The following is a 26,926-nucleotide window of genomic DNA, read 5'->3' on the forward strand; positions in this document are numbered from 1 at the left end:
GTAACTGAGGCAGGAAGAACTACAAGCTGTAACTGAGGCAGGAAGAACTACAAGCTGTAACTGAGGCAGAAAGAACTACAAGCTGTAACTGAGGCAGGAAGAACTACAAACTGTAACTGAGACAGGAAGAACTACAAACTGTAACTGAGACAGGAAGAACTACAAACTGTAACTGATATCAAAGGCAGGAAGAACTACAAACTGTAACTGAGGCAGGAAGAACTACAAACTGTAACTGAGGCAGGAAGAACTACAAACTGGAAATGAGGCAGGAAGAACTACAAACTGTAACTGATATCAAAGGCAGGAAGAACTGCCCACTAGTAGGTTTGGGTGATATACCATATACCGGGGTATTTCGAAATACTGACGGTATGTGCGTGCTACTCCACTGCTTATAACTATAAGTTGAGTATAACTATGTGTCAAATAAATGATATGCAGATCAGGGCTCCAGCCATGCATTTGATTTGCTAAGTGGCTAAATGTCAAGATCAAACTTCTTGGTTACAGCAGAGATATTCAACCCCCTCCTGGATCAAGATCCCTGTTGCCTAAATTGTTTAAGTGAAAAGCGCCCCTTGTGTATAATTGCGGTAATAACGTAAACCGTGGTATGGTACAGAAACGGTATGATGGTATGAACATCTCTCTTCCCGCTCCCCCCCCTCTGCTCTCTCCCCTCTCTCTCCTCTCTCCCCCCTCTCTCTCCTCAGCACCTCCAGATGACGGTGCAGGCCCTGCAGGATGAGCTGAGGACTCAGAGAGATCTGAATCAGTTGTTCCAGCAGGACTGTAGTGGAGGGAGACCTGGAGAACCTTTGTCATTCGAACCCACTGAGGAGAACTTCCACAGGCTCCAAGCTGAACACCAGAGACAGGTGAGGTCTAGTTTCAGAAAGCTGAGTCCTGATCTAGGATCTGTTCATATATAATCTAATCAGCACTCCTATTCAGAGATACTTTCTGGATAAGGGCCCAGGTCATTTAATTTAAAAAAAAGAGTTTGTCCATTTAAGTTTACACAGAATGGAAATGTGTCTTTGGCGCTCTGGTTTACAGTGAAAGGTGAAAAACAGATGGAAATGTTCACTGTGTGTTTTCTATGTCAGTTCATCAGAGTCGTATTTAGGATTCTGTACTTTATACAACATCATGTTGTTCACACCATTCCATTTGTCAGAAGGCATACTAATACACTATTCCATTTGTCAGAAGGCATACTAATACACTATTCCATTTGTCAGAAGGCATAATAATAATACACTATTCCATTTGTCAGAAGGCATAATAATACACTATTCCATTTGTCAGAAGGCATACTAATACACTATTCCATTTGTCAGAAGGCATAATAATAATACACTATTCCATTTGTCAGAAGGCATAATAATACACTATTCCATTTGTCAGAAGGCATACTAATACACTATTCCATTTGTCAGAAGGCATAATACTAATACACTATTCCATTTGTCAGAAGGCATAATAATAATACACTATTCCATTTGTCAGAAGGCATAATAATACACTATTCCATTTGTCAGAAGGCATACTAATACACTATTCCATTTGTCAGAAGGCATAATAATACACTATTCCATTTGTCAGAAGGCATAATAAAAATACACTATTCCATTTGTCAGAAGGCATAATAATACACTATTCCATTTGTCAGAAGGCATAATAATAATACACTATTCCATTTGTCAGAAGGCATAATAATACACTATTCCATTTGTCAGAAGGCACACTAATAATACACTATTCCATTTGTCAGAAGGCATAATAATACACTATTCCATTTGTCAGAAGGCATACTAATACACTATTCCATTTGTCAGAAGGCATACTAATACACTATTCCATTTGTCAGAAGGCATAATAATAATACACTATTCCATTTGTCAGAAGGCATAATAATAATACACTATTCCATTTGTCAGAAGGCATAATAATAATACACTATTCCATTTGTCAGAAGGCACACTAATACACTATTCCATTTGTCAGAAGGCATAATAATAATACACTATTCCATTTGTCAGAAGGCATAATAATAATACACTATTCCATTTGTCAGAAGGCACACTAATACACTATTCCATTTGTCAGAAGGCATAATAATACACTATTCCATTTGTCAGAAGGCATACTAATAATACACTATTCCATTTGTCAGAAGGCATAATAATAATACACTATTCCATTTGTCAGAAGGCACACTAATACACTATTCCATTTGTCAGAAGGCATAATAATAATACACTATTCCATTTGTCAGAAGGCATAATAATACACTATTCCATTTGTCAGAAGGCATACTAATACACTATTCCATTTGTCAGAAGGCACACTAATAATACACTATTCCATTTGTCAGAAGGCATACTAATAATACACTATTCCATTTGTCAGAAGGCATAATAATACACTATTCCATTTGTCAGAAGGCATACTAATAATACACTATTCCATTTGTCAGAAGGCATACTAATACACTATTCCATTTGTCAGAAGGCATACTAATACACTATTCCATTTGTCAGAAGGCATAATAATAATACACTATTCCATTTGTCAGAAGGCACACTAATAATACACTATTCCATTTGTCAGAAGGCATAATAATAATACACTATTCCATTTGTCAGAAGGCATACTAATACACTATTCCATTTGTCAGAAGGCATACTAATACACTATTCCATTTGTCAGAAGGCATACTAATACACTATTCCATTTGTCAGAAGGCATACTAATAATACACTATTCCATTTGTCAGAAGGCATAATAATACACTATTCCATTTGTCAGAAGGCATACTAATAATACACTATTCCATTTGTCAGAAGGCATAATAATACACTATTCCATTTGTCAGAAGGCATACTAATACACTATTCCATTTGTCAGAAGGCATAATAATACACTATTCCATTTGTCAGAAGGCATAATAATAATACACTATTCCATTTGTCAGAAGGCATACTAATACACTATTCCATTTGTCAGAAGGCATAATAATAATACACTATTCCATTTGTCAGAAGGCATACTAATACACTATTCCATTTGTCAGAAGGCATACTAATACACTATTCCATTTGTCAGAAGGCATAATAATAATACACTATTCCATTTGTCAGAAGGCATAATAATAATACACTATTCCATTTGTCAGAAGGCATACTAATACACTATTCCATTTGTCAGAAGGCATAATAATACACTATTCCATTTGTCAGAAGGCACACTAATACACTATTCCATTTGTCAGAAGGCATAATAATACACTATTCCATTTGTCAGAAGGCATAATAATACACTATTCCATTTGTCAGAAGGCACACTAATAATACACTATTCCATTTGTCAGAAGGCATAATAATACACTATTCCATTTGTCAGAAGGCATACTAATACACTATTCCATTTGTCAGAAGGCATACTAATACACTATTCCATTTGTCAGAAGGCATAATAATAATACACTATTCCATTTGTCAGAAGGCATAATAATACACTATTCCATTTGTCAGAAGGCACACTAATACACTATTCCATTTGTCAGAAGGCATAATAATACACTATTCCATTTGTCAGAAGGCATACTAATAATACACTATTCCATTTGTCAGAAGGCATAATAATAATACACTATTCCATTTGTCAGAAGGCATAATAATACACTATTCCATTTGTCAGAAGGCATACTAATACACTATTCCATTTGTCAGAAGGCACACTAATAATACACTATTCCATTTGTCAGAAGGCATACTAATAATACACTATTCCATTTGTTAGAAGGCATACTAATAATACACTATTCCATTTGTCAGAAGGCATAATAATACACTATTCCATTTGTCAGAAGGCATACTAATACACTATTCCATTTGTCAGAAGGCATAATAATAATACACTATTCCATTTGTCAGAAGGCATACTAATACACTATTCCATTTGTCAGAAGGCATACTAATACACTATTCCATTTGTCAGAAGGCATAATAATAATACACTATTCCATTTGTCAGAAGTCACACTAATAATACACTATTCCATTTGTCAGAAGGCATAATAATACACTATTCCATTTGTCAGAAGGCATACTAATAATACACTATTCCATTTGTCAGAAGGCATAATAAAACACTATTCCATTTGTCAGAAGGCATACTAATACACTATTCCATTTGTCAGAAGGCATAATAAAAATACACTAATCCATTTGTCAGAAGGCATAATAATACACTATTCCATTTGTCAGAAGGCATACTAATACACTATTCCATTTGTCAGAAGGCATAATAATAATACACTATTCCATTTGTCAGAAGGCATACTAATACACTATTCCATTTGTCAGAAGGCATAATAATACACTATTCCATTTGTCAGAAGGCATAATAAAAATACACTATTCCATTTGTCAGAAGGCATAATAATACACTATTCCATTTGTCAGAAGGCATACTAATACACTATTCCATTTGTCAGAAGGCATAATAATAATACACTATTCCATTTGTCAGAAGGCATACTAATACACTATTCCATTTGTCAGAAGGCATACTAATACACTATTCCATTTGTCAGAAGGCATAATAATAATACACTATTCCATTTGTCAGAAGGCATAATAATAATACACTATTCCATTTGTCAGAAGGCATACTAATACACTATTCCATTTGTCAGAAGGCATAATAATACACTATTCCATTTGTCAGAAGGCACACTAATACACTATTCCATTTGTCAGAAGGCATAATAATACACTATTCCATTTGTCAGAAGGCATAATAATACACTATTCCATTTGTCAGAAGGCACACTAATAATACACTATTCCATTTGTCAGAAGGCATAATAATACACTATTCCATTTGTCAGAAGGCATACTAATACACTATTCCATTTGTCAGAAGGCATACTAATACACTATTCCATTTGTCAGAAGGCATAATAATAATACACTATTCCATTTGTCAGAAGGCATAATAATACACTATTCCATTTGTCAGAAGGCACACTAATACACTATTCCATTTGTCAGAAGGCATAATAATACACTATTCCATTTGTCAGAAGGCATACTAATAATACACTATTCCATTTGTCAGAAGGCATAATAATAATACACTATTCCATTTGTCAGAAGGCATAATAATACACTATTCCATTTGTCAGAAGGCATACTAATACACTATTCCATTTGTCAGAAGGCACACTAATAATACACTATTCCATTTGTCAGAAGGCATACTAATAATACACTATTCCATTTGTTAGAAGGCATACTAATAATACACTATTCCATTTGTCAGAAGGCATAATAATACACTATTCCATTTGTCAGAAGGCATACTAATACACTATTCCATTTGTCAGAAGGCATAATAATAATACACTATTCCATTTGTCAGAAGGCATACTAATACACTATTCCATTTGTCAGAAGGCATACTAATACACTATTCCATTTGTCAGAAGGCATAATAATAATACACTATTCCATTTGTCAGAAGGCACACTAATAATACACTATTCCATTTGTCAGAAGGCATAATAATACACTATTCCATTTGTCAGAAGGCATACTAATAATACACTATTCCATTTGTCAGAAGGCATAATAATACACTATTCCATTTGTCAGAAGGCATAATAAAAATACACTAATCCATTTGTCAGAAGGCATAATAATACACTATTCCATTTGTCAGAAGGCATACTAATACACTATTCCATTTGTCAGAAGGCATAATAAAAATACACTATTCCATTTGTCAGAAGGCATAATAATACACTATTCCATTTGTCAGAAGGCATACTAATACACTATTCCATTTGTCAGAAGGCATAATAATACACTATTCCATTTGTCAGAAGGCATAATAATAATACACTATTCCATTTGTCAGAAGGCATACTAATACACTATTCCATTTGTCAGAAGGCATACTAATACACTATTCCATTTGTCAGAAGGCATAATAATAATACACTATTCCATTTGTCAGAAGGCATAATAATACACTATTCCATTTGTCAGAAGGCATAATAATACACTATTCCATTTGTCAGAAGGCACACTAATAATACACTATTCCATTTGTCAGAAGGCATAATAATACACTATTCCATTTGTCAGAAGGCATAATAATACACTATTCCATTTGTCAGAAGGCATAATAATACACTATTCCATTTGTCAGAAGGCATACTAATACACTATTCCATTTGTCAGAAGGCATACTAATACACTATTCCATTTGTCAGAAGGCATAATAATAATACACTATTCCATTTGTCAGAAGGCATAATAATACACTATTCCATTTGTCAGAAGGCATACTAATAATACACTATTCCATTTGTCAGAAGGCATACTAATACACTATTCCATTTGTCAGAAGGCATAATAATACACTATTCCATTTGTCAGAAGGCATACTAATACACTATTCCATTTGTCAGAAGGCATAATAATACACTATTCCATTTGTCAGAAGGCATAATAATACACTATTCCATTTGTCAGAAGGCATACTAATACACTATTCCATTTGTCAGAAGGCATACTAATACACTATTCCATTTGTCAGAAGGCATAATAATAATACACTATTCCATTTGTCAGAAGGCATACTAATAATACACTATTCCATTTGTCAGAAGGCACACTAATACACTATTCCATTTGTCAGAAGGCACACTAATAATACACTATTCCATTTGTCAGAAGGCATAATAATAATACACTATTCCATTTGTCAGAAGGCATACTAATACACTATTCCATTTGTCAGAAGGCATACTAATAATACACTATTCCATTTGTCAGAAGGCATAATAATACACTATTCCATTTGTCAGAAGGCATACTAATACACTATTCCATTTGTCAGAAGGCATAATAAAAATACACTATTCCATTTGTCAGAAGGCATAATAATACACTATTCCATTTGTCAGAAGGCATACTAATACACTATTCCATTTGTCAGAAGGCATAATAAAAATACACTATTCCATTTGTCAGAAGGCATAATAATACACTATTCCATTTGTCAGAAGGCATAATAATACACTATTCCATTTGTCAGAAGGCATAATAATACACTATTCCATTTGTCAGAAGGCATACTAATAATACACTATTCCATTTGTCAGAAGGCATAATAATACACTATTCCATTTGTCAGAAGGCATAATAATAATACCCTATTCCATTTGTCAGAAGGCATACTAATACACTATTCCATTTGTCAGAAGGCATACTAATACACTATTCCATTTGTCAGAAGGCATTAATAATAATACACTATTCCATTTGTCAGAAGGCATAATAATAATACACTATTCCATTTGTCAGAAGGCATAATAATAATACACTATTCCATTTGTCAGAAGGCACACTAATACACTATTCCATTTGTCAGAAGGCATAATAATACACTATTCCATTTGTCAGAAGGCACACTAATAATACACTATTCCATTTGTCAGAAGGCATAATAATACACTATTCCATTTGTCAGAAGGCATACTAATAATACACTATTCCATTTGTCAGAAGGCATAATAATACACTATTCCATTTGTCAGAAGGCATAATAATACACTATTCCATTTGTCAGAAGGCATACTAATACACTATTCCATTTGTCAGAAGGCATACTAATACACTATTCCATTTGTCAGAAGGCATACTAATACACTATTCCATTTGTCAGAAGGCATAATAATACACTATTCCATTTGTCAGAAGGCATACTAATACACTATTCCATTTGTCAGAAGGCATAATAATACACTATTCCATTTGTCAGAAGGCATACTAATACACTATTCCATTTGTCAGAAGGCATAATAATACACTATTCCATTTGTCAGAAGGCATAATAATACACTATTCCATTTGTCAGAAGGCATAATAATACACTATTCCATTTGTCAGAAGGCATACTAATACACTATTCCATTTGTCAGAAGGCACACTCCTCTGAATAACTTGAGGAATGTAATGCTGATGGACATAAAACAGTACAACAAGTATATAGAACTAACTAACCTCATTTAGAAATATCACTATCACGTCATGTTTCCCCTACGGGTATCAATAAAGTTAATTGAATCGAAAGTGAATTATTGGATATAAATAACGTTTGATTGAATCTAATCTCTAGGCTAACTAAGTTAATTTAGTTAATTTAGAAGTAACACAAACACAAACATGCTGAGAAGTAGCTTGGATTCAGGAGTTGACATTTACTGAAAGGAGGTGTGTTGTGTTCTCCCATTAAATTGAATTGAATTGAATCTTACTGTTACGTTTCAGGAGAAGACCCAGATGCAGACACTGTTAAAATAACAAAAGTTTATTACAGATCAGAGGTCAGTAATCCAGATCAGAGTCCATAAGGTACAGAACAGCAGGCAGGCTCAGGGTCAGGGTAGACCGAATGGTAAAAACTGGGAAAACTAGAAAACAGGTACTAGAAAATGCACGGCCCCAATGTGTAGGAATAGTTAGGAACTAGAAAAAGATAGGAGCGAGGGGAAAACGCTGGTAGACTTGACAAACAAAACAAACTGGCAACAGACAAACAGAGAGCACAGGTATAAATACACAGGGGATAATGGGGAAGATGGGCGACACCTGGATGGGGGTGTAGACAATCACAAAGACAGGTGAAACAGATCAGGGTGTGACACTTTCCTCTAGGCCAAAGAGATTAATGCAGTTGTATTTAGTTTCATCTAACCTCTTGGCCAAGGTAAATACAATTTGGTTGAATTGTATTGAATGTAACCTCTAGGCCAAAGAGATGAATACTGTTTGGTTGAATTGTATTGAATGTAACCTCTAGGCCAAAGAGATGAATACTGTTTGGTTGAATTGTATTGAATGTAACCTCTAGGCCAAAGAGATGAATACGGTTTGGTTGAATTGTATCGAATGTAACCTCCAGGCCAAAGAGTTGTTCCTCCTGAGGAAGACGCTGGAGGAGATGGAGTTGAGGATCGACAGTCAGAAACAGACCCTGGGGGCCAGAGACCAGTCTATCAAGAAACTACTGGAGATGCTGCAGAGCAAAGGTATGGTGGGGTTCACACACACACACACACACACACACACACACACACACACACACACACACACACACACACACACACACACACACACACACACACACACTCTTAAAAGCATCACTATGGTGTGTATTCCAGGTCTGTCAGCCAAGGCCTCAGAGGAAGACCATGAGAGGACCAGGAGACTGGCTGAGGCTGAGATGCACATCCACCACCTAGACAGTCTACTGGAACAGAAAGACAAGGAGACCAACGCCCTACGAGAGGTGAGGGTGTGTGTGAAGGTATGGGGGAGAGGGGGAGAGAAGGAGAGAGCGAAACAGAGGAGGGGAGGGGAGATAATTAATTCATAACTCCATGGTTACCACAGAGTTCCTCCAGAGTGTCGTTATGTGCTGGTCACGCTCAATGAAACAACACTCTGTTACCACAGAGCCCCACAGCTAACTGAATTCATTACAGCTCTGTTACCACAGAGCCCCACAGCTAACTGAATTCATTACAGCTCTGTTACCACAGAACCCCACAGCTAACTGAATTCATTACAGCTCTGTTACCACAGAGCCCCACAGCTAACTGAATTCATTACAGCTCTGTTACCACAGAGCCCCACAGCTAACTGAATTCATTACAGCTCTGTTACCACAGAGCCCCACAGCTAACTGAATTCATTACAGCTCTGTTACCACAGAGCCCCACAGCTAACTGAATTCATTACAGCTCTGTTACCACAGAACCCCACAGCTAACTGAATTCATTACAGCTCTGTTACCACAGAGCCCCACAGCTAACTGAATTCATTACAGCTCTGTTACCACAGAGCCCCACAGCTAACTGAATTCATTACAGCTCTGTTACCACAGAGCCCCACAGCTAACTGAATTCATTACAGCTCTGTTACCACAGAACCCCACAGCTAACTGAATTCATTACAGCTCTGTTACCACAGAACCCTACTATGGACAGACCTTACCTTTACTATAGACAGACCTTACCTTTACTATAGACAGACCTTATCTTTACTATAGACAGACCTCACCTTTACTATAGACCTTTACTATAGACAGACCTTACCTTTACTATAGACCTTTACTATGGACAGACCTCACCTTTACTATAGACAGACCTTACATTTACTATAGACAGACCTCACCTTTACTATAGACAGACCTTACCTTTACTATGGACAGACCTTACCTTTACTATAGACAGACCTCACCTTTACTATAGACAGACCTTACCTTTACTATAGACAGACCTCACCTTTACTATAGACCTTTACTATAGACAGACCTCACCTTTACTATAGACAGACCTTTCCTTTACTATATACCTTTACTATAGACAGACCTTACCTTTACTATAGACCTTTACTATAGACAGACCTTACCTTTACTATAGATAGACCTCACCTTTACTATAGACAGACCTTACCTTTACTATAGACCTTTACTATAGACAGACCTTACCTTTACTATAGATAGACCTCACCTTTACTATAGACAGACCTTACCTTTACTATAGACAGACCTTACCTTTACTATGGACAGACCTTACCTTTACTATAGACATACCTCACTTTTACTATAGACCTTTACTATAGACAGACCTTACCTTTACTATAGACCTTTACTATAGACAGACCTCACCTTTACTATAGACAGACCTCACCTTTACTATAGACATTTACTATAGACAGACCTTACCTTTACTATAGACCTTTACTATAGACAGACCGCACCTTTACTATAGACCTTTACTATAGACAGACCTTACCTTTACTATAGACCTTTACTATAGACAGACCTCACCTTTACTATAGACAGACCTTACCTTTACTATATACCTTTACTATAGACAGACCTCACCTTTACTATAGACAGACCTTACCTTTACTATAGACAGATAACACCTTTACTATAGATAGACCTCACCTTTACTATAGACAGACCTTACCTTTACTATAGACAGACCTTACCTTTACTATGGACAGACCTTACCTTTACTATAGACAGACCTCACCTTTACTATAGACAGACCTTACCTTTACTATAGACAGATCTCACCTTTACCATAGACAGACCTTACCTTTACTATAGACATACCTCACCTTTACCATAGACAGACCTTACCTTTACTATAGACAGACCTTACCTTTACTATGGACAGACCTTACCTTTACTATAGACATACCTCACTTTTACTATAGACCTTTACTATAGACAGACCTTACCTTTACTATAGACCTTTACTATAGACAGACCTCACCTTTACTATAGACAGACCTCACCTTTACTATAGACATTTACTATAGACAGACCTTACCTTTACTATAGACCTTTACTATAGACAGACCTTACCTTTACTATAGACCTTTACTATAGACAGACCTTACCTTTACTATAGATAGACCTCACCTTTACTATAGACAGACCTTACCTTTACTATAGACAGACCTTACCTTTACTATGGACAGACCTTACCTTTACTATAGACATACCTCACTTTTACTATAGACCTTTACTATAGACAGACCTTACCTTTACTATAGACCTTTACTATAGACAGACCTCACCTTTACTATAGACAGACCTCACCTTTACTATAGACATTTACTATAGACAGACCTTACCTTTACTATAGACCTTTACTATAGACAGACCGCACCTTTACTATAGACCTTTACTATAGACAGACCTTACCTTTACTATAGACCTTTACTATAGACAGACCTCACCTTTACTATAGACAGACCTTACCTTTACTATATACCTTTACTATAGACAGACCTCACCTTTACTATAGACAGACCTTACCTTTACTATAGACAGATAACACCTTTACTATAGATAGACCTCACCTTTACTATAGACAGACCTTACCTTTACTATAGACAGACCTTACCTTTACTATGGACAGACCTTACCTTTACTATAGACAGACCTCACCTTTACTATAGACAGACCTTACCTTTACTATAGACAGATCTCACCTTTACCATAGACAGACCTTACCTTTACTATAGACATACCTCACCTTTACCATAGACAGACCTTACCTTTACTATAGACAGACCTTACCTTTACTATGGACAGACCTTACCTTTACTATAGACATACCTCACTTTTACTATAGACCTTTACTATAGACAGACCTTACCTTTACTATAGACCTTTACTATAGACAGACCTCACCTTTACTATAGACAGACCTCACCTTTACTATAGACATTTACTATAGACAGACCTTACCTTTACTATAGACCTTTACTATAGACAGACCGCACCTTTACTATAGACCTTTACTATAGACAGACCTTACCTTTACTATAGACCTTTACTATAGACAGACCTCACCTTTACTATAGACAGACCTTACCTTTACTATATACCTTTACTATAGACAGACCTCACCTTTACTATAGACAGACCTTACCTTTACTATAGACAGATAACACCTTTACTATAGATAGACCTCACCTTTACTATAGACAGACCTTACCTTTACTATAGACAGACCTTACCTTTACTATGGACAGACCTTACCTTTACTATAGACAGACCTCACCTTTACTATAGACAGACCTTACCTTTACTATAGACAGATCTCACCTTTACCATAGACAGACCTTACCTTTAATATAGACATACCTCACCTTTACTATAGACAGACCTTACCTTTACTATAGACCTTTACTATAGACAGACCTTACCTTTACTATAGACAGACCTCACCTTTACTATAGACAGACCTTACCTTTACTATAGACAGATCTCACCTTTACCATAGACAGACCTTACCTTTACTATAGACATACCTCACCTTTACTATAGACAGACCTTACCTTTACTATAGACAGATCTCACCTTTACCATAGACAGACCTTACCTTTACTATAGACATACCTCACCTTTACTACAGACAGACCTTACCTTTACTATAGACAGACCTCACCTTTACTATAGAACTTTACTATAGACAGACCTTAGCTTTACTATAAAGCTTTACTATAGACAGACCTTACCTTTACTATAGACAGACCTCACCTTTACTGTAGACAGACCTTACCTTTACTATAGACAGACCTCACCTTTACTATAGACAGACCTTACCTTTACTATAGACAGATCTCACCTTTACCATAGACAGACCTTACCTTTACTATAGACATACCTCACCTTTACTACAGACAGACCATACCTTTACTATAGACAGACCTTACCTTTACTATAGACAGACCTTACCTTTACTATAGACAGACCGTACCTTTACTATAGACAGACCTTACCTTTACTATAGACAGACCTTAGCTTTACTATAGACAGACCTTAGCTTTACTATAGACAGACCTTACCTTTACTGTAGACAGACCTTGCCAGAACGACACCAGAGGAGAAAGTCAGAGAGTCAGTCTGATCAGCATTCAGACCCACACTTTGACAGGACGGGAATCTCCTCCCCTCCCTCCCTCCCTCATTCCGTGGTTCTGTATTCTGGTCAGGCAGTAGCACAGACACCCATTAACCTCCTCCAGCCTCAGAGGAACTGAATGACCACTCTGACACCTAGTGGGGAGAGGAGGAACTGCACCAGTTTCACCACAACACCAGTTTTTCATAACATCTTTGGTTGTCTTGAGAATACATCCACCAAGTGTAAATGAAGTGCAGCCCTGTTAAATAAACATGGTTTTCCCCAATGATGAAATGGGGAAAGAGTTTGGGAAACACGGCACTAAAATAAGCCACTTTAAGCTACTTATATAAGCTGAGAAAATGTATTTGTCTTTGTCTTCATGACTGTAATGACCAGACAAGACAGAACAGCCCTCATTCCACCCACTGCTAACCATCAGATCAGTGTCTAGAGGCATTCAACTCTGTGTGCCACATCTGTGTTGCCCGGGGAACCTCATACACAAGGACAGCCCTATCATCTATCCCATAATAGCACTGCTTTAGTTCCAGTAGGAATGACTCATCTCCACTGAACCATATTGCTCATGACACAGAGAAAAAGAGAGAGACAGAGAAAGAGAGAGACAGAAAGAGAGAGACACAGAGAGAGAGAGAGAGACAGAGAGAGAGAGAGACAGAGCCAGAGAGAGAGAGAGACAGAGAGAGAGAGAGAGAGAGAGAGAGACAGACAGAGAGAGAGACAGAGAGAGACAGACAGACAGAGAGAGAGACAGAGAGAGAGAGAGAGACAGGGAGAGAGAGAGGGAGAGAATGTGTCAGGGAGAGAGAGAGAGAGAGGGAGGGAAGGTGTCAGGGAGAGAGAGAGGGAGGGAAGGTGTCAGGGAGAGAGAGAGGGAGGGAAGGTGTTAGTGAGAGAGAGAGAGGGAGGGAAGGTGTCAGGGAGAGAGAGGGAGGGAAGGTGTCAGGGAGAAAGAGAGAGAGGGAAGGTGTCAGGGAGAGAGAGAGGGAGGGAAGGTGTCAGGGAGAGAGAGAGGGAGGGAAGGTGTCAGGGAGAGAGAGAGGGAGGGAAGGTGTCAGGGAGAGAGAGAGGGAGGGAAGGTGTCAGGGAGAGAGAGAGGGAGGGAAGGTGTCAGGGAGAGAGAGAGGGAGGGAAGGTGTCAGGGAGAGAGAGAGGGAGGGAAGGTGTCAGGGAGAGAGAGAGGGAGGGAAGGTGTCAGGGAGAGAGAGAGGGAGGGAAGGTGTCAGGGAGAGAGAGAGAGGGAGGGAAGGTGTCAGGGAGAGAGAGGGGGAGGGAAGGTGTCAGGGAGAGAGAGAGGGAGGGAAGGTGTCAGGGAGAGAGAGAGGGAGGGAAGGTGTCAGGGAGAGAGAGAGGGAGGGAAGGTGTCAGGGAGAGAGAGAGGGAGGGGAAGGTGTCAGGGAGAGAGAGAGGGAGGGAAGGTGTCAGGGAGAGAGAGGGAGGGAAGGTGTCAGGGAGAGAGAGAGGGAGGGAAGGTGTCAGGGAGAGAGAGAGGGAGGGAAGGTGTCAGGGAGAGAGAGAGAGAGGGAGGGAAGGTGTCAGGGAGAGAGAGAGGGAGGGAAGGTGTCAGGGAGAGAGAGAGAGAGGGAAGGTGTCAGGGAGAGAGAGAGGGAGGGAAGGTGTCAGGGAGAGAGAGAGAGGGAGGGAAGGTGTCAGGGAGAGAGAGAGAGAGGGAAGGTGTCAGGGAGAGAGAGAGGAGGGAAGGTGTCAGGGAGAGAGAGAGGGAGGGAAGGTGTCAGGGAGAGAGAGAGGGAGGGAAGGTGTCAGGGAGAGAGAGAGGGAGGGAAGGTGTCAGGGAGAGAGAGAGGGAGGGAAGGTGTCAGGGAGAGAGAGAGAGGGAGGGAAGGTGTCAGGGAGAGAGAGAGGGAGGGAAGGTGTCAGGGAGAGAGAGAGGGAGGAAGGTGTCAGGGAGAGAGAGGGAGGGAAGGTGTCAGGGAGAGAGAGAGGGAGGAAGGTGTCAGGGAGAGAGAGAGGGAGGGAAGGTGTCAGGGAGAGAGAGAGGGAGGGAAGGTGTCAGGGAGAGAGAGGGGGAGGGAAGGTGTCAGTGAGAGAGAGAGGGAGGGAAGGTGTCAGGGAGAGAGAGGGGGAGGGAAGGTGTCAGGGAGAGAGAGGGGGAGGGAAGGTGTCAGGGAGAGAGAGAGGGAGGGAAGGTGTTAGTGAGAGAGAGGGGGAGGGAAGGTGTCAGGGAGAGAGAGAGGAGGGAAGGTGTTAGTGAGAGAGAGGGGGAGGGAAGGTGTCAGGGAGAGAGAGAGGGAGGGAAGGTGTTAGTGAGAGAGAGGGGGAGGGAAGGTGTCAGGGAGAGAGAGAGGGAGGGAAGGTGTTAGTGAGAGAGAGGGGGAGGGAAGGTGTCAGGGAGAGAGTTTTTATATTATTTAGAGAACAGCAGAAGCTGCTCCTTGTCTTTTCTTAGCAGAACAGTTGTAAGCAGTAAACTCATAAAGATCTCTCTGACCTCCCTGTACCCTTTAACACTCTCCTGTGACATGCAAGTGCACCCTGTGGGTGTGTACATTGCCAATTCCTGAGAAATTAGGCGCACTGTCTGTTTCCTCTCAATTCCAAATCAATTCAAGGGGCTTTATTGACATGGGAAACATATGTTAACATTACCAAAGCAAGTGAGGTAGATAATATATAAAGTGAAATAAACAATAAAAAATGAACAGTAAACATTACACTCACAAAAGTTACAAAAGAATAAAGACATTACAAATGTCATATTATATATATATATATACAGTGTTGTAACAATCTCTCTCTCACTCTCTCTCTCTCACTCTCTCACTCTCTCTCTCTCTCTCACTCTCTGTCTCCCCCTCTCTCACTCACTCACTCACTCACTCACTCACTCACTCACTCACTCACTCACTCACTCACTCACTCACTCACTCATTAATAGTGAAAGGCTGTTCCAGGTACTTTATCTGACCCCTCCTCTGTAACTCAGACCAATAGTGAAAGGCTGTTCCAGGTACTTTATCTGACCCCTCCTCTGTAACTCAGACCAATAGTGAAAGGCTGTTCCAGGTACTTTATCTGACCCCTCCTCTGTAACTCAGACCAATAGTGAAAGGCTGTTCCAGGTACTTTATCTGACCCCTCCTCTGTAACTCAGACCAATAGTGAAAGGCTGTTCCAGGTACTTTATCTGACCCCTCCTCTGTAACTCAGACCAATAGTGAAACATGGTCCAGAACTACTGGACTTTCCTGTGGAACTGAACCGGCTGCAGTGGTTCAGACACACAGCGTTGGATGGAGAGAACAAACATGTCCACATGATTTGACAAGGATACATCCACATATCACAGAGAGTCTATTTTCTGTTTATGTGAGGAAGAGAATCTATGGGAGTCTGTGTGTGTGTCCATGCATTTACAGTGTGTGTGTGTGTGTGTGTGTGTGTGCGTGTGCACTGTACAGTCCATTTCCACCACCGCACCCAGCACCAGAACCTCTCTCTCCTTTGTTAGTCCTGTCTTCTACACTAGAAAGCCTGCCTTAGTTCTCTCTGTAGGACCCTCAGGACAACTCCCATTAGTTCTCTCTGTAGGACCCTCAGGACAACTCCCATTAGTTCTCTCTGTAGGACCCTCAGGACAACTCCCATTAGTTCTCTCTGTAGGACCCTCAGGACAACTCCCATTAGTTCTCTCTGTAGGACCCTCAGTCACAGGAGCAAGGCAACGTGACTCTCTCCCCTCTCTCTCTCTCTCTCTCTCTCTCTCTCTCTCTCTCTCTCTCTCTCTCTCTCTCTCTCTCTCTCTCTCTCTCTCCTGGTCACGATGACAGTCACCATGCTGTTGGGTTCTCTCCTGGTCATGATGACAGTCACCATGCTGTTGGGTTCTGTCCTGGTCATGATGACAGTCACCATGCTGTTGGGTTCTGTCCTGGTCATGATGACAGTCACCATGCTGTTGGGTTCTGTCCTGGTCATGATGACAGTCACCATGCTGTTGTGTTCTCTCCTGGTCATGATGACAGTCACCATGCTGTTGGGTTCTCTCCTGGTCATGATGACAGTCACCATGCTGTTGTGTTCTCTCCTGGTCATGATGACAGTCACCATGCTGTTGGGTTCTCTCCTGGTCATGATGACAGTCACCATGCTGTTGTGTTCTCTCCTGGTCATGATGACAGTCACTATGCTGTTGTGTTCTCTCCTGGTCATGATGACAGTCACTATGCTGTTGTGTTCTCTCCTGGTCATGATGACAGTCACTATGCTGTTGTGTTCTCTCCTGGTCATGATGACAGTCACTATGCTGTTGTGTTCTCTCCTGGTCATGATGACAGTCACTATGCTGTTGTGTTCTCTCCTGCTCATGATGACACTATGTGTCTAATGACACTAGTCACTATGCTGCTAACCACCACCACCATGCTGTACCCTGTCTCTCCTCAGGAGCTGCACCGACGGAGCTATGAAGGAGCCCCTGAATCAGCCAAGACCAAGGCCCTGCAGACCGTCATCGAGATGAAGGTGAGAGAGAGAGAGAGAGAGAGAGAGAGAGAGAGAGAGGGAGAGAGAGGTTGGTTAGAGAGAGTGTGTATGCTCATGTTTCACTTAGAATATCAAAGTGAGACCGTCATCAAGATGAAGGTGGTTGTGTTTGTCCAAGCTTGTGTGAGGTGAGAGATTGACTTCCTGTACAATGTGAGAAACGGTAATATTACAATGTGAGTCGAGTCATATGAGTCACCCTTTACAGTGAAACTCTAACTTACGAGCCCTTTCCCAACTATTCAGTCACCCTTTACAGTGAAACTATAACTTACGAGCCCTTTCCCAAAGTGTGTGTTTGTGTCTAACTGTGTGGTGTCTCTTGTGGTAGGACTCTAAGGTTCAGTCTCTGGAGCGATGTCTGAGGGACCTGGAGGAAGTGTGTGTGTCTAACTGTGTGTGTTCTCTTGTGGTAGGACTCTAAGGTTCAGTCTCTGGAGCGATGTCTGAGGGACCTGGAGGAAGTGTGTGTGTGTGTCTAACTGTGTGTGTTCTCTTGTGGTAGGACTCTAAGGTCCAGTCTCTGGAGCGAGGTCTGAGGGACCTGGAGGAAGTGTGTGTGTGTGTGTGTGTCTAACTGTGTGTGTTCTCTTGTGGTAGGACTCTAAGGTCCAGTCTCTGGAGCGAGGTCGGAGGGACCTGGAGGAAGTGTGTGTGTGTGTGTGTTTGTGCCTAACTGTGTGTGTTCTCTTGTGGTAGGACTCTAAGGTCCAGTCTCTGGAGCAAGGTCTGAGGGACCTGGAGGAAGTGTGTGTGTGTGTGTGTGTGTGTCTAACTGTGTGTGTTCTCTTGTGGTAGGACTCTAAGGTCCAGTCTCTGGAGCGAGGTCTGAGGGACCTGGAGGAAGTGTGTGTGTGTGTGTGTGTGTGTCTAACTGTGTGTGTTCTCTTGTGGTAGGACTCTAAGGTCCAGTCTCTGGAGCGAGGTCTGAGGGACCTGGAGGAAGTGTGTGTGTGTGTGTGTGTGTCTAACTGTGTGCGTTCTCTTGTGGTAGGACTCTAAGGTCCAGTCTCTGGAGCGAGGTCTGAGGGACCTGGAGGAAGTGTGTGTGTGTGTGTGTGTGTGTGTGTGTGTCTAACTGTGTGTGTTCTCTTGTGGTAGGACTCTAAGGTCCAGTCTCTGGAGCGAGGTCTGAGGGACCAGGAGGAAGTGTGTGTGTGTGCCTAACTCTGTGTGTTCTCTTGTGGTAGGACTCTAAGGTCCAGTCTCTGGAGCGAGGTCTGAGGGACCTGGAGGAAGTGTGTGTGTGTGTGTGTGTGTGTGTGTGTGTGTGTGTGTGTGTGTGTGTGTGTGTGTGTGTGTGTGTGTGTGTGTGTGTGTGTGTGTGTGTGTGTGTGTGTGTGTGTGTCTAACTGTGTGTGTTCTCTTGTGGTAGGACTCTAAGGTCCAGTCTCTGGAGCGAGGTCTGAGGGACCAGGAGGAAGTGTGTGTGTGTGCCTAACTGTGTGTGTTCTCTTGTGGTAGGACTCTAAGGTCCAGTCTCTGGAACGAGGTCTGAGGGACCTGGAGGAAGTGTGTGTGTGTCTAACTGTGTGTGTTCTCTTGTGGTAGGACTCTAAGGTCCAGTCTCTGGAACGAGGTCTGAGGGACCTGGAGGAAGTGTGTGTGTGTCTAACTGTGTGTATTCTCTTGTGGTAGGACTCTAAGGTCCAGTCTCTGGAACGAGGTCTGAGGGACCTGGAGGAAGAGATTGAGATGTTAAAGTCTAACGGGGCTCTGAGCACTGAGGAGAGAGAGGAGGAGATGAAACAGATGGAGGTGTACAGATCCCACTCCAAGTTCATGAAGAACAAGGTAACAGCACATCACCACCAACTACAGTAACTACTCAGTACAGAACTCTGTCTAAAGAGCATGTTGATTATCATTCAGCTTCTGATGCATCTGCTCTTCAGTTCTCTGTTTCCTACTGGAACCAGCAGCCTGCCCTGTACACTAGAGACAAGCATGTGTTCATCTGGTCTTCAGTTCTCTGTGTTTTCTAGTGGAACCAGCATCCTGCCCTGTACACTAGAGACAACCATGTGTTCATCTGGTCTTCAGTTCTCTGTGTTTTCTAGTGGAACCAGCATCCTGCCCTGTACACTAGAGACAACCATGTGTTCATCTACTATTGTGTTCTTGTTACCAATGATTGACTGCTTGTGGAAACTTTTCCAAGGTTATATAGAAAATACCATCTTGTATGCAAGGTGGTTGTTGATTGGCTGTCCAAAAGCTGGTTACTGATTGGCCCTGTGTTGCCTACATCATGGCTCCTGATTGGTGGTGGTGCTTATCGTCCTGGTAACAGCCAGGTAACTGACTCTCCTGACAGGTAGAGCAGCTGAAGGAGGAGCTGTCTCAGAGAGAGGTCCAGGGGGAGGAGCTTAAGCAGAAGGCTGCCGACCTGCAGCAGGAAGTGTCTGCCGTAAGGAAGGACTACACAGCGCTCGCTCTCTCTCTTTAACCTGTCAACTCTGACCTTTTAACCTCGTAGAACCTTTCTGACCTCCACAACACAGCAGCCTTGCCTTGCTGACCCTCGCTAAAGAGAATACCCATGTGACCGCTGTGAGAGGAAAACCCAGTATGAGGATAGAGGATCTCAGATAAGTGGTGTGAGAGGAAACCCCAGTATGAGGAACTCAGATAAGTGATGTGAGAGGAACCCCAGTATGAGGCTAGAGGAACCCCAGTATGAGGCTAGAGGAACCCCAGTATGAGGCAAGAGGAACTCAGATAAGTGGTGTGAGAGGAACCCCAGTATGAGGAACTCAGATAAGTGGTGTGAGAGAAAACCCGGTATGAGGCAAGAGAAACTCAGATAAGTGGTGTGAGAGGAACCCAAGTATGAGGCAAGAGGAACCCCAGTATGAGGCTAGAGGAACTCAGATAAGTGGAGTGAGAGAAACCCCAGTATGAGGCAAGAGGATCTCAGATAAGTGATGTGAGAGGAACCCCAGTATGAGGAACTCAGATAAGTGGTGTGAGAGGAACCCCAGTATGAGGCTAGAGGAACCCCAGTATGAGGCTAGAGAACCCCCAGTATGAGGCAAGAGGAACCCCAGTATGAGGCTAGAGGAACCCCAGTATGAGGCTAGAGAAACCCCAGTATGAGGCAAGAGGAACCCCAGTATGAGGCTAGAGGAACCCCAGTATGAGGCTAGAGGGACCCCAGTATGAGGCAAGAGGAACTCAGATAAGTGGTGTGAGAGGAACCCCAGTATGAGGAACTCAGATAAGTGGTGTGAGAGAAAACCCGGTATGAGGCAAGAGAAACTCAGATAAGTGGTGTGAGAGGAACCCAAGTATGAGGCAAGAGGAACCCCAGTATGAGGCTATAGGAACTCAGATAAGTGGTGTGAGAGGGACCCCAGTATGAGGCAAGAGGAACCCCAGTATGAGGCTAGAGGAACTCAGATAAGTGGTGTGAGAGGGACCCCAGTATGAGGCAAGAGGAACCCCAGTAAGAGGCCAGAGGAACCCCAGTATGAGGCTAGAGGAACCCCAGCATGAGGCTAGAGGAACTCAGATAAGTGGTGTGAGAGGAACCCCAGTATGAGGCAAGAGGAACCCCAGTATGAGGCTAGAGGAACTCAGATAAGTGGTGTGAGAGGAACCCCAGTATGAGGCTAGAGGAACTCAGATAAGTGGTGTGAGAGAAACCCCAGTATGAGGAACTCAGATAAGTGGTGTGAGAGGAACCCCAGTATGAGGCAAGAGGAACCCCAGTATGAGGCTAGAGGAACTCAGATAAGTGGTGTGAGAGGAACCCCAGTATGAGGCAAGAGGAACTCAGATAAGTGGTGTGAGAGGAACCCCAGTATGAGGCAAGAGGAACCCCAGTATGAGGCTAGAGGAACCCCAGTATGAGGCTAGAGGAACTCAGATAAGTGGTGTGAGAGGAACCCCAGTATGAGGCAAGAGGAACTCAGATAAGTGGTGTGAGAGGAACCCCAGTATGAGGCAAGATGAACTCAGATAAGTGGTGTGAGAGGAACCCCAGTATGAGGCAAGAAGAATTCAGATAAGTGGTGTGAGAGAAACCCCAGAATGTTCACTATTAGAAAAATCTATCAATTCTCAATTAGAGAAATATAGATAATTCACCTTGAGAGAAACCCAGATAATTGTTGTCTGCAAAGCTTGGACTGCCTCTAGTCCAGCTACTTATTCAGTTATATCAGTGCCGGAAGGAGCTAGACCTGGGCCTGCTAGACCTGAGCCTGCTGGGCCTGGGCCTGCTAGACCTGGGCCTGCTAGACCTGGGCCTGTTAGACCTGGGCCTGCTGGGCCTGCTAGACCTGGGCCTGTTAGACCTGGGCCTGCTGGGCCTGCTAGACCTGGGCCTGCTGGGCCTGCTAGACCTGGGCCTGCTGGGCCTGCTAGACCTGGGCCTGTTAGACCTGGGCCTGCTGGGCCTGCTAGACCTGAGCCTGCTAGACCTGAGCCTGCTGGGCCTGGGCCTGCTAGACCTGGGCCTGCTAGACCTGAGCCTGCTAGACCTGGGCCTGCTAGACCTGAGCCTGCTGGGCCTGGGTCTGCTAGACCTGGGCCTGCTAGACCTGGGCCTGCTAGACCTGAGCCTGCTGGGCCTGGGCCTGCTAGACCTGGGCCTGCTAGACCTGGGCCTGCTGGGCCTGCTAGACCTGAGCCTGCTAGACCTGAGCCTGCTAGACCTGGGCCTGCTAGACCTGGGCCTGCTAGACCTGGGCCTGCTGGGCCTGCTAGACCTGGGCCTGCTAGACCTGGGCCTGCTGGGCCTGCTAGACCTGGGCCTGCTAGACCTGGGCCTGCTGGGCCTGCTAGACCTGGGCCTGCTAGACCTGGGCCTGCTGGGCCTGCTAGACCTGGGCCTGCTGGGCCTGCTAGACCTGGGCCTGCTAGACCTGGGCCTGCTGGGCCTGCTAGACCTGGGCCTGCTAGACCTGTCCTATATGTATGAGGACAGGAAGAACATTTTCCAGAAGGGAAATGAGAAACTTCCCTCTCAGAAACTTCAATAGAAGCGGTGATCTATTGATTAGCAGAGAAACACCAGTAACCCTGAGGACAGTATGATCCACGGTCTCTACGTAGAGGTGACATCTTTTGGAAAGAGTGTGTGTGTGTGTATTGACAGTGTGTGGACAGAGTTTGGAAGGCAACAACACAGCAGCAGGATGAAACACTTGACTGGCAGCAGTCGTATCAGTCCAGACACAGTGTTACTACAAAGGCAGGTTGTGTGGGCGGCTGCCCTGTCAGATAGGGTCACTGGGTCTCTCATCAGGTCAGGGAGGCAGAGCTGCCCAGTGCTGCACTGAGAGGTCTGGCATCACACTACACTCTCTGGGACACTTTCATCTTTCCCTCTCTGTTGTCATCCTTTCTTTCTATCGTTCTCTGTCTTGTTCCCTCAGCGCTGGTTGGAGTAGAGCTGTGAACACTAACAACCACAGCAACATGTTTATGGCTTCTAGTATTTCTCTCTCTTTCTCCTGGTTGTTTTTAGCATGCCTCTTCTCTAGGGTGACTGCTAGACAGGCTACTGTAGATGTACACTAGACTACTAAGCTGCTTGTTCTAACCTCTCTCTCTCTCTCTCTCTCTCTCTCTCTCTCTCTCTCTCTCTCTGTCTCTCTCTCTGTCTCTCTCTCTGTCTCCCTCTCCCTTTCGCTCTCTGTCTCTCTTTCTGTCTCTCTCTCTCCCTTTCTCACATTCTCTGATGCGCCCACACTAAATAATTTATGTTTTATTCACTCGTTGCTGACACTGCAAAAACATCCCCACAATAACTAACCCCATCAGCTACAGTGGAGAGATATTAACTAACCCCATCAGCTATAGTGGGGAGGTATTAACTAACCCCATCAGCTATAGTGGGGAGGTATTAACTAACCCCATCAGCTATAGTGGGGAGGTATTAACTAACCCCATCAGCTACAGTGGGGAGGTATTAACTAACCCCATCAGCTACAGTGGGGAGGTATTAACTAACCCCATCAGCTACAGTGGAGAGATATTAACTAACCCCATCAGCTACAGTGGAGAGGTATTAACTAACCCCATCAGCTATAGTGGGGAGGTATTATCAAACCCCATCAGCTACAGTGGAGAGATATTAACTAACCCCATCAGCTACAGTGGAGAGGTATTAACTAACCCCATCAGCTATAGTGGGGAGGTATTATCAAACCCCATCAGCTACAGTGGAGAGATATTAACTAACCCCATCAGCTACAGTGGAGAGATATTAACTAACCCCATCAGCTATAGTGGGGAGGTATTATCAAACCCCATCAGCTACAGTGGAGAGATATTAACTAACCCCATCAGCTATAGTGGGGAGATATTAACTAACCCCATCAGCTACAGTGGGGAGTTATTAACTAACCCCATCAGCTATAGTGGGGAGATATTAACTAACCCCATCAGCTATAGTGGGGAGGTATTAACTAACCCCATCAGCTACAGTGGAGAGATATTAACTAACCCCATCAGCTACAGTGGGGAGGTATTAACTAACCCCATCAGCTACAGTGGAGAGGTATTAACTAACCCCATCAGCTACAGTGGGGAGGTATTATCAAACCCCATCAGCTACAGTGGGGAGGTATTAACTAACCCAATCAGCTACAGTGGGGAGGTATTAACTAACCCCATCAGCTACAGTGGAGAGATATTAACTAACCCCATCAGCTACAGTGGAGAGATATTAACTAACCCCATCAGCTACAGTGGAGAGATATTAACTAACCCCATCAGCTACAGTGGAGAGATATTATCTAACCCCATCAGCTATAGTGGGGAGGTATTAACTAACCCCATCAGCTACAGTGGAGAGGTATTAACTAACCCCATCAGCTACAGTGGAGAGGTATTAACTAACCCCATCAGCTACAGTGGGGAGGTATTAACTAACCCCATCAGCTACAGTGGAGAGATATTAACTAACCCCATCAGCTACAGTGGAGAGATATTAACTAACCCCATCAGCTACAGTGGGGAGGTATTAACTAACCCCATCAGCTATAGTGGGGAGGTATTAACTAACCCCATCAGCTACAGTGGGGAGGTATTAACTAACCCCATCAGCTACAGTGGAGAGATATTAACTAACCCCATCAGCTACAGTGGGGAGGTATTAACTAACCCCATCAGCTACAGTGGAGAGATATTAACTAACCCCATCAGCTATAGTGGGGAGGTATTAACTAACCCCATCAGCTACAGTGGAGAGATATTAACTAACCCCATCAGCTATAGTGGGGAGGTATTAACTAACCCCATCAGCTACAGTGGAGAGATATTAACTAACCCCATAATACATTCCCAGTTATAGATGATACAATATCCTATGATAGACAGACTCAATACTAACCTAGAGGGCTGATCATGTATGAATGAAGATACTCAATACTAACCTAGAGGGCTGATCATGTATGAATGGAGATACTCAATACTAACCTAGAGGGCTGATCATGTATGAATGGAGATACTCAATACTAACCTAGAGGGCTGATCATGTATGAATGGAGATACTCAATACTAACCTAGAGGGCTGATTGATTTTATCTCTGTGCTCAGATTGATCAGGTAAAGCAGGACCTCAGCAGGAAGGAGACAGAGCTGATGGGGATGAGGACCAAGCTGGAGACTCTCACCAACCAGTTCTCAGACAGCAAACAGCACATCGAGGTCCTCAAGGAGTCACTGACCGCTAAGGAGCAGCGCTCTACTATCATTCAGACAGAGGTATGTTGTTCAGTGTTAACTCTACTGACAGGGCTCTACTATCATTCAGACAGAGGTGTGTTGTTCAGTGTTAACTCTACTGACAGGGCTCTACTATCATTCAGACAGAGGTGTGTTGTTCAGTGTTAACTCTACTGACAGGGCTCTACTGTCATTCAGACAGAGGTGTGTTGTTCAGTGTTAACTCTACTGACAGGGCTCTACTGTCATTCAGACAGAGGTATGTTGTTCAGTGTTAACTCTACTGACAGGGCTCTACTGTCATTCAGACAGAGGTATGTTGTTCAGTGTTAACTCTACTGACAGGGCTCTACTATCATTCAGACAGAGGTATGTTGTTCAGTGTTAACTCTACTGACAGGGCTCTACTATCATTCAGACAGAGGTATGTTGTTCAGTGTTAACTCTACTGACAGGGCTCTACTATCATTCAGACAGAGGTGTGTTGTTCAGTGTTAACTCTACTGACAGGGCTCTACTATCATTCAGACAGAGGTGTGTTGTTCAGTGTTAACTCTACTGACAGGGCTCTACTGTCATTCAGACAGAGGTGTGTTGTTCAGTGTTAACTCTACTGACAGGGCTCTACTGTCATTCAGACAGAGGTATGTTGTTCAGTGTTAACTCTACTGACAGGGCTCTACTGTCATTCAGACAGAGGTATGTTGTTCAGTGTTAACTCTACTGACAGGGCTCTACTATCATTCAGAGGTATGTTGTTCAGTGTTAACTCTACTGACAGGGCTCTACTGTCATTCAGACAGAGGTGTGTTGTTCAGTGTGAACTCTACTGACAGGGCTCTACTATCATTCAGAGGTATGTTGTTCAGTGTTAACTCTACTGACATTGAGACAGAGGTGTGTTGTTCAGTGTTAACTCTACTGACAGGGCTCTACTATCATTCAGAGGTATGTTGTTCAGTGTTAACTCTACTGACAGGGCTCTACTGTCATTCAGAGGTATGTTGTTCAGTGTTAACTCTACTGACATTGAGACAGAGGTATGTTGTTCAGTGTTAACTCTACTGACAGGGCTCTACTTTCATTCAGACAGAGGTATGTTGTTCAGTGTTAACTCTACTGACAGGGCTCTACTATCATTCAGACAGAGGTATGTTGTTCAGTGTTAACTCTACTGACAGGGCTCTACTATCATTCA

The 26,926-nt window shown here is 42.8% G+C and overlaps 1 protein-coding gene across 1 annotated transcript in view; it reads left to right on the forward strand.

Annotated features, from left to right (window-relative positions):
* LOC109886068 (ELKS/Rab6-interacting/CAST family member 1) overlaps positions 1 to 26,926 on the forward strand; it is a gene marked incomplete at its 3' end in the record, with an annotated part of 138,741 nt that overhangs the window by 109,163 nt on the left and 2,652 nt on the right. Inside the window, exons 4-10 of the mRNA XM_031821513.1 lie at positions 717 to 881; positions 8,988 to 9,114; positions 9,247 to 9,374; positions 17,950 to 18,027; positions 19,687 to 19,842; positions 20,366 to 20,458; positions 25,600 to 25,767. Of these exons, the coding sequence (XP_031677373.1) occupies positions 717 to 881; positions 8,988 to 9,114; positions 9,247 to 9,374; positions 17,950 to 18,027; positions 19,687 to 19,842; positions 20,366 to 20,458; positions 25,600 to 25,767 (915 nt within the window). The remainder of the gene's footprint in view (positions 1 to 716; positions 882 to 8,987; positions 9,115 to 9,246; positions 9,375 to 17,949; positions 18,028 to 19,686; positions 19,843 to 20,365; positions 20,459 to 25,599; positions 25,768 to 26,926) is intronic.

The sequence above is a fragment of the Oncorhynchus kisutch genome, unplaced genomic scaffold (assembly GCF_002021735.2).
Source record: "Oncorhynchus kisutch isolate 150728-3 unplaced genomic scaffold, Okis_V2 scaffold3983, whole genome shotgun sequence".
NCBI classification, from domain to species: domain Eukaryota; kingdom Metazoa; phylum Chordata; class Actinopteri; order Salmoniformes; family Salmonidae; genus Oncorhynchus; species Oncorhynchus kisutch.